Source organism: Tachypleus tridentatus, chromosome 10, assembly GCF_004210375.1.
Source record: "Tachypleus tridentatus isolate NWPU-2018 chromosome 10, ASM421037v1, whole genome shotgun sequence".
Taxonomy (NCBI): domain Eukaryota; kingdom Metazoa; phylum Arthropoda; class Merostomata; order Xiphosura; family Limulidae; genus Tachypleus; species Tachypleus tridentatus.
This window is the reverse complement of record NC_134834.1, coordinates 101,873,013-101,881,428: the sequence shown is the minus strand read 5'-3', so window position 1 is coordinate 101,881,428 and position 8,416 is coordinate 101,873,013. Positions and strand designations below refer to the sequence as shown.

Here is an 8,416-nt window from a genome sequence, read left to right as displayed (position 1 = left end):
AGAAATCCATGGTAGCTATATCAGAGTTTGAACAGGGTAGTCATGAATACATCTACACCTTGTGACTACAGCATAGTAGAATCAAATGTGTCCCAAGGGAGTGATGGTTGAAAGAGCTCTTGTGGGTCTGAAGAATAGTCATACACATACACAACTTTTACTGGGAAAGACATAAATCAGCTTGTAACAAAACAAAATGTCACTATAGTGTTAATGCTAATAAGAATAACCTTCATATAGGTGACCTAGAATGGTTGAATGATTCTTGTTGCATAGAAGGATGGACTCTAAAGTTAAGTAGGTGTTGGGAAGGACTACACATTGTGCTTAAAAAAAAATCAGTGATTTGGTTTACACAAGGGCAGGTAGCCTAAGTCAAATGTTGTTCACCTTGAACACCTTTGGAAGTCTATTAGTGAGAGAATGGCCAACTGGACAGCTTCAGAGAAGTTTGCATACAGAAGTGCCTGTCAAAACAACTTTCAGGTGACCATGAAGAAGAGCTACCAGTGGATTTTCTTGACAGAAACCCTCACTATATGTCACAAATATGACATTAAGATTACATGAATTATATATCGTGCACACTCACGTTATTTAGCATAAGAAATTTAAGCTTCTAATTACATTAAAGTAAAATGATATAAAACTAAATATTAAGGAGTTTTGAACTTTATTTTTGTTTTGATCTACAAACAAATGCCACTTTTACACTAGCACCACATTAAATAAAAACTCTTTGTTATTTCAAGATAAAGACTAATATGAATACATCAGTCTAAATTAAGAATATTTACTTCAGGAAATTATCTAGGCTCCTAGACTGTGTATTATTTGGTATGTTACATAATGAGTATATATAAGTCATTCCTCAGAATGTCTCGTGTCAATTACTAAAAAACAATTGTAAAATCTATGATTATTAGAATTTGGGAAGCAATTACTTACTAAGAAATAAGTTCAAAGTTTCTTAATTAACAAATATTGTGTTAAAAACTGTACTACTTTTCTAATAATTTGTATATCAACCACACAATTCTTTGGTATACAACTCCTGTTTCATAATAATCTAATTTAATGTTATTGATCTAATTAAATATAGATATGAAAAGAATTTTAAAAAGTCCTAGTCTTCTATCATATTGAAATCAAAATCAGCAGAAAAAGAAATATTAAGTTAAATGCCAGGTAGTTCACAACACATTAATATTTTGGAAACACTTCATAAAAAATTTGATATATTGACACACTGTATTAAACGTCCCTTTCTACATGTTTACTTTCTTTCATATCAATCATAAATCTTTTCAAAATTTGAAGATTTTGAACTTCAAATTAATTATTCAACGTTAAGGTATCTTTGTTTCATTCCTAACACAGCACTTTGAAGGGGGAACTCCCCAATTGTATATGTATGAAAAACGACTTCGAACCTCTAGAGTACACAGTTTACCATTTTGTTTCAAGCTGTTATATTTTTCTTTCATTTGCTCTACAGTCTGTTTGTGTGTTACAATGTAAGAATTGAAACACCCACGAGAAATGTGCTCCGTATCAAATCGTGGGTCATGTTTACGATGAACATTCACAGGAGCTAACCATGTCCCCAGAGATACATCCTCACTTTTATAAAGTGTCAGAAATTCCTTATTCTTAGCTACAAAACTGACCAAATCAAAGGAAAGTACATAGCCTCCTCCAAGGGCATGGGGTAGATACAAGTCACATAAGACCCAGTCTCTCTCTGCCCATTTACCAGATTGCTTTACACGTGCTCGACCATCAAAGAATCCCCAATAGAGAGAGGTTGAAGCTCTCTTGAGTTCTTCATGCATGATGTCAAGTTGTGCAAAAGTGTCATCATCTGCTTTAAAGACATAACTAAAATAAATATTTTCTGAAAGCCATGTTAAAGCCGATAACAGTTTTGAAGTGAGAGAAAAATATGAGTCTTTGATGTCTTCAAGCAGCAGCAGATCCCGATACTGACTGTTTTCAACTTCTAGCTGTTTCCAGATACTGGGACTGAGCATAGCTTTTCCTATGACAAACAAGTGTAACACTTCTTTCCCTCTGTAAGTGTTAAGCCACGTCTGACGGATCATTTCTCTTTTGTTAAGGTTCTCCGGGGCAGAGAAAACCAACACCACAAGAAAACTTTGAGTCTTTTCACTCTCTCTGAGAACATGAGGTCCCAAATGGTGATGAAGTTTTCCAAGCTGATAACCTATGATAAGACTAACCAGCACAACAGTGCAGAGCAACAGAAGTCTCTGAGGAGGCAAACACCGAGAAGTTCTTTTGAGATATAACATGAGTGACTTGTGAACAATCACACACTCAATAACCTTACAGTTTGAGCCTGCATTCTTCAGTGATTACCCCCAAAGAAAAGACATTTTCCAATTTCCTGCAGATAAAACAAAACAAATTAATATTGCTAAATTAAAATGTGTCTAGACAAATTCTGAACAAATAGTGATTACAATAAATTAAGGCACACTTTCATCTTATTCAGAATTCAGGAAATTAATTTTGTTTGTCACAGAATACTTATTACTTATCAACAAACTGGTATTAACTAGAAATATATATATACACACACACACATACATACATACATACAGACTGTACTTGAGTATTTGTTGTAAACTCAGACTTCATTTGATTGCATAGGCTTAAACTGTATTTTTTTTGTTGGGTACTCAGACTATGAGTGGTGGTTTCATAGACTCAGATTGTACTTGAATGTGCTTCACATGCTTTGCCACATGGCTAACATGATGAGTAGTGGAACTTCTTATTGTAATGTTTACATGTTAAATTTTGAACTGAGGAAACACTGTTAAAAAATGGCCAGTTTAGTGTATTTTTTGTCTTAAATTACTAGTTGTAACAGAATAGTTATTGGGAAGTTGTCATAAATATTGAATGTTTGAAAATAATGAATGATGAACTTGTGAAGTATTTGGGTCCACAAACAGATCAGGGTGAAATTATTTAAACAAGATTAAGTTGTATTTTTTAAACACAAAGACCAAAATGCAAAAGGACATAGCTTATCAGTTTTGTTGTCCTTGATTGGTTTGTATTAAAGCCACAGTTGGAAGTGAGTAACTGATTAAGAACTCAAACAGTAACCAAGATTCTCCACTTCTTGTGCTACAACTATTAAACAAACACTAATATACCAAACTGCTTATAACTGAAATGAGTAATACTGAAACATATCCCATAATGCCTCAAATAAACGACAGCTTTCTGATCACTGTGCCAGTGGTTTAATAATGTATTTACAAACCAGAGTTAGTAAATGTATAAAGTACAGTATAAACATTACTACTGAAGTAAACCATCAGGTATTCTTATGTAGAACTCTAGTAAATTTCAACAGTTTAATATTACTTGCCAGAGCCAAATGAAAAACCAAACACAGGTATCTGTACACATAAAAAAAAAAAAAAATTAATCACATGTTTAATGATAACTGTGTTGAAAGTCTGTTGAAAAACATTTTTTTTTAAATGTAGATTATCAACTGAATGAAATACTGAACTCACAAAATGTTTTGAATAACTCTAAATAAGCAAAATAGAAAAAGGAAATCCTATATCCCAAACTAAAACAACATTTAAGCCTTATTCAGCCAAAAAAAATACAAACAATATTTGGCACCTGTTTAATTCAAGAAGTTTGATCAGCATTTCATGTGAAAATTTATAAATTAAACATTTCAACTCCCAAGACTGGTTACTGAGTTTTTCAGAGTTAATTGATAATTAAAAATAATAATTACTTATTATTTCAAACTTTAAGCTAAATCACATCATAAATCTCCTTTAAAACAAAATCACCCTATGCTAAAGTTTCACTGAACTGACTAAAAACAAGAAATATATTACCAGTGAAAGTAATGACCATGCGTATATTAGCTATTTTAAACAAGACCTTGGATATGAACAAAGCTACAAGACAACAAATACCAAGTGCATACAAGAGTAACACAGCTAAATGTTTAATACCAGAACTCTTCAAGCAGTTCAAGTGTGTAAAGTGACACACCAGAATATTTAATATCAAAGAACTATTTAAGCAGTTCAAGTGGGTGTAAAAGTGACACATCAGAATGTTTAATATCAGATAACTCTTCAAGCAGTTCAAGTGGGTGCAAAAGTGACACACACCACAATATTTAATATCAAAGAACTCTTAAAGCAGTTCAAGTGTGCAACAGTGATACACCAGAATATTTAATATCAAAGAAATATTTAAGCAGTTCAATTGGGTGTAAAAGTGATACATCAGAATGTTTAATATGAGAACTCTTCAAGCAGTTCAAGTGGGTGCAAAAGTGACACACACCACAATATTTAATATCAAAAGAATTCTTAAAGCAGTTCAAGTGGGTGTAAAAGTGACACACACCACAATATTTAATATCAAAAGAATTATTAAAGCAGTTCAAGTGGGTGCAAAAGTGACACACACCACAATATTTAATATCAAAAGAATTCTTAAAGCAGTTCAAGTGGGTGTAAAAGTGACACATCAGAATGTTTAATACTAGAGCTCTTCAAGCAGCCTATGACATATAAAACTCTTGAGATTGCATCACTCAAAAGAGAAGAAAAAATTAAGAAACAGCTGTTTAAATGCATTTTAATAAACATTTGATAATTTCCTTTAACAGTTGGAAAATCTAAAGAAACAATAACAGGTCTGTGATCCAGAGCTACTTTAAAAAAATTAAAAATATAAAAGTAGAAGAATTTTGATGACAAAGTTTTTTATTCCCTACAAACAAATTAATCATCAAACTGAGAGATGGCTAAATTCATAGAACAAAAAGTGGATTATCTGTGTAAACAGCCAAAGTAAGAGAAACACTAAGAGCAGTTTAGATCGTCACTCTTAAAACTAGCAAACACATGCTGCAAATAAGCAATCATTAAATGAAAAGAATGGATCTTCAGTCATCTCATGTACAAATTGTTTCACTTTCGATCCAAAATGGCATCACGAAAAAGTTACAAAAGAAGAAGCATTAAAAGGAGCTGCCGTAGGAGCTGAACAGTCAACAGGTTAATAAATGTAGACAGTATTGCAAGCATTATTGTAATGTATTTAATCAGAGTGTCCTTTAAGATTATACTCCAAATGTCAGCCGTAGGAGCTGAACAGTCAACAGGTTAATAAATGTAGACAGTATTGCAAGCATTATTGTAATGTATTTAATCAGAGTGTCCTTTAAGATTATACTCCAAATGTCAGCCGTAGGAGCTGAACAGTCAACAGATTAATAAATGTAGACAGTATTGCAAGCATTATTGTAATGTATTTAATCAGAGTGTCCTTTAAGATTATACTCCAAATGTCAGCCGTAGGAGCTGAACAGTCAACAGATTAATAAATGTAGACAGTATTGCAAGCATTATTGTAATGTATTTAATCAGAGTGTCCTTTAAGATTATACTCCAAATGTCAGCCGTAGGAGCTGAACAGTCAACAGGTTAATAAATGTAGACAGTATTGCAAGCATTATTGTAATGTATTTAATCAGAGTGTCCTTTAAGATTATACTCCAAATGTCAGCTGTAGGAGCTGAACAGTCAACAGGTTAATAAATGTAGACAGTATTGCAAGCATTATTGTAATGTATTTAATCAGAGTGTCCTTTAAGATTATACTCCAAATGTCAGCCGTAGGAGCTGAACAGTCAACAGGTTAATAAATGTAGACAGTATTGCAAGCATTATTGTAATGTATTTAATCAGAGTGTCCTTTAAGATTATACTCCAAATGTCGAATGCAAACACAGTATTTTGGAAATAACTTTTGATTTGTCATGTTTTTTATCTATCAAATCCAACACCTGCTCAACTGGGTTGAAATAGGGGCTTTATGGGAACCATTGCTTCATTTGAATGACTGCAGCAGTTTCTATCTTAACTGCAAAGGTTTGATGAGTGTTTGATGTCATTATCTTCTTGGTAGTAGAATCCTTTACCAATAATAAGCAAGCCACTGGGTATAATACCATGATGGATCAATATCTGATGGTACTTGCCCTAGTCCATTATTCTATCTATTTTGAAAATATTGCCTGGTATCTCAGAAGCAAAATACCAACAAACCATCAAACTTCCTCCCTCATGCTTCATGGTAAGTGCTGTGCATTGAAGTAGTTACCTTTCACCTTTATTTTATTGATTGTACAACCTACACTTTGAAACAAATATTTCAAACTTGGACTCATCCATCCATAACACCCTTTTTCAATCATCAACAGTTCTGTTTTTGTACTTTTTTGTTAGCAAATTTTAGTTTCTTGATAATATTTGAAGATCAAATATTGTCACTCATTCAACTATTCTTATTGAGTCTTCTTAATACTGTACATCCTGACATTCTTCTGTCATTTGGTACATAGTTGTTTATCTCATGCTTCTGACCAGTGGTGGACTTCATTTTGTCCTGAATGCTGCATAAACACAGGTACTCAAACATCAGTATCATTGAGTTTAGGTGTTCTGCCTCTTACTTTCCTATTTTCAAATTTACCTGTTTCAGTCTCATGATCTGGGATGTACTTACGATGGTTTGGGAGCATTTCAAGTCTGCAGCTATTTGTTGGAGAGTCCAACCAGCATTACGTAAAGCTGTTATGCAAACTCTGTTCTAATAACAATTCTATATGAATTTTTGGGTCATTGCATAACAAAAAAACTTAATACATAGCTTTAAACATTGTTTTATTTTTAATCAGTTTATTTGAAGAGTGCTATTGATTTTTGTAGCATGTATTAGTACCATATGCTAGCTTCTTTCTATACAACTAATACAGTTATTCAAGACCTTAAATTTAACTATATGTGAATTCAAGCAGAACCCTTATAACAGACCCTTTGTAGTTTATTGGAATTCCATAGAATAAGTATTCTCACCATGGTTCATTCAACTGTCAACAGGGATCAGTGAAGCATAATCACAAATTTGAAATTTACATTCTTTAACAGTATGGAAGAATTAACTTCATAAAATGGAAAGAATGACAAAACATTCTCTTGTCCTAACATTTCTGCACAGTTCTGTAGTAATAATAATAATTATCTAATCAATGGACTCTTCACTTTGTTATTCACATTAATGATTCTTGATAGTATTTAGTAGGTAAGATAATCTTTTCAAATTCAAGCCTAGAGCACTTAAACTAAATCATTAGGTTGAGCATTTTAAATATACATAATATACAAATTTACCATATTACACTGTTTATAATATTTATATGCATCAAGCATTGTGAAAAATCCTGGTGTTCATCTTTATCTTTAACTTCCTCAAACTAACAATTATAATAATGAACAGACGCCATACAATCCACATAACAAATTTTAAATATTTTATAGCACAATAGCACTGTGGTCTAAATGATTAACAAGTAACATACATTTTTGTTTTCAGTTTCACAAACATAATTTACTTAAATGTTACCTCTTTCTTTTTGACTCCTAACAGAACCAGTGAGGCCCTGTTTTTAAAACAAAAAGTTCCACATCAACATATTGCATGTCACAAGTGCCAATTTGTTTTTCAAGTTAAAAACCTAAGTCATCAGTTTGAAACTGAACAAGATTCTACATTATTCTACTTGTTGCTGTAAACTAAGAGTTAACAGTAATATCGTACGTTGTAAGTTATAACTACTACAGATTCTCTACAATTGAGGAAGACTAAAATCACTACTTTTCTTACAATCAAATTGTTTGTTCAATACTTTGGCAAATACCTATAAGTTACTAATGGAATACATTAAGTTTGCCATCACTTCCATCGAAATCGAGAGAGAACAACAGAAATGGTTTTGATTTAGCATCGAAACGCTCCTAGCGACCCCTGTCAGTCTCATTTAATTGAGACACCAACAAAGAACAAACATTTAAAATTTGACTTTTACCATAACAACGATTCTGTGTGTGTATCTGTATGATTTCATATTACAAAGCCACATCATGCTATTTGCTGAGTCTACCGAGAGAAAACAAACCCATGATTTTAGTGTTATAAATCCGTAGACTTACTACTGTACCAGCAGGGAACCATAAAACGAAAATATAGTTTATGTTTTCTATTTTAAATGATGCATGTAACCCCTGAAAATACACTGCTGGTCAAAATCTTAAGGCCAATGAACATGAAGAAAAAATATGAATTTTGCGTTGTTAGACTCAACCACTTATTTGAGTAGAGCTTTGAAAGATGACAACAAGGAAAAGGGAAAAAAAACTTTAACGTTTAATAGGGACAATGTGATCATTGTGAAACTAGACGAAATACTAGTTGCTCAAAAGTTTAAGGCCATACTGAAACGAAGCGTTAATCGATAAACACGTAACGAAATTTAGTCATTTGTGTTCAA

At 32.4% G+C, this 8,416-nt stretch overlaps 1 protein-coding gene across 3 annotated transcripts; it reads right to left on the bottom strand.

Annotated features, from left to right (window-relative positions):
- Positions 1 to 656: 656 nt before the first annotated feature.
- Positions 657 to 7,891, bottom strand: LOC143229977 (beta-1,3-galactosyltransferase 6-like). 3 transcript variants are annotated; one of them, XM_076462890.1, is made up of 2 exons: positions 7,787 to 7,891; positions 657 to 2,410 (listed from the first exon to the last, which is right to left on the bottom strand). In XM_076462890.1, the coding sequence occupies exon 2, from the start codon at positions 2,313 to 2,315 to the stop codon at positions 1,350 to 1,352; it is 966 nt and encodes a 321-aa protein (XP_076319005.1). In that variant the 5' UTR covers positions 2,316 to 2,410; positions 7,787 to 7,891; the 3' UTR covers positions 657 to 1,349. The 3 variants fall into 3 exon arrangements, with proteins under 3 accessions (XP_076319005.1, XP_076319004.1, XP_076319003.1); XM_076462889.1 differs by having other exon boundaries at positions 7,753 to 7,866; XM_076462888.1 differs by having other exon boundaries at positions 7,492 to 7,856.
- Positions 7,892 to 8,416: the final 525 nt, after the last annotated feature.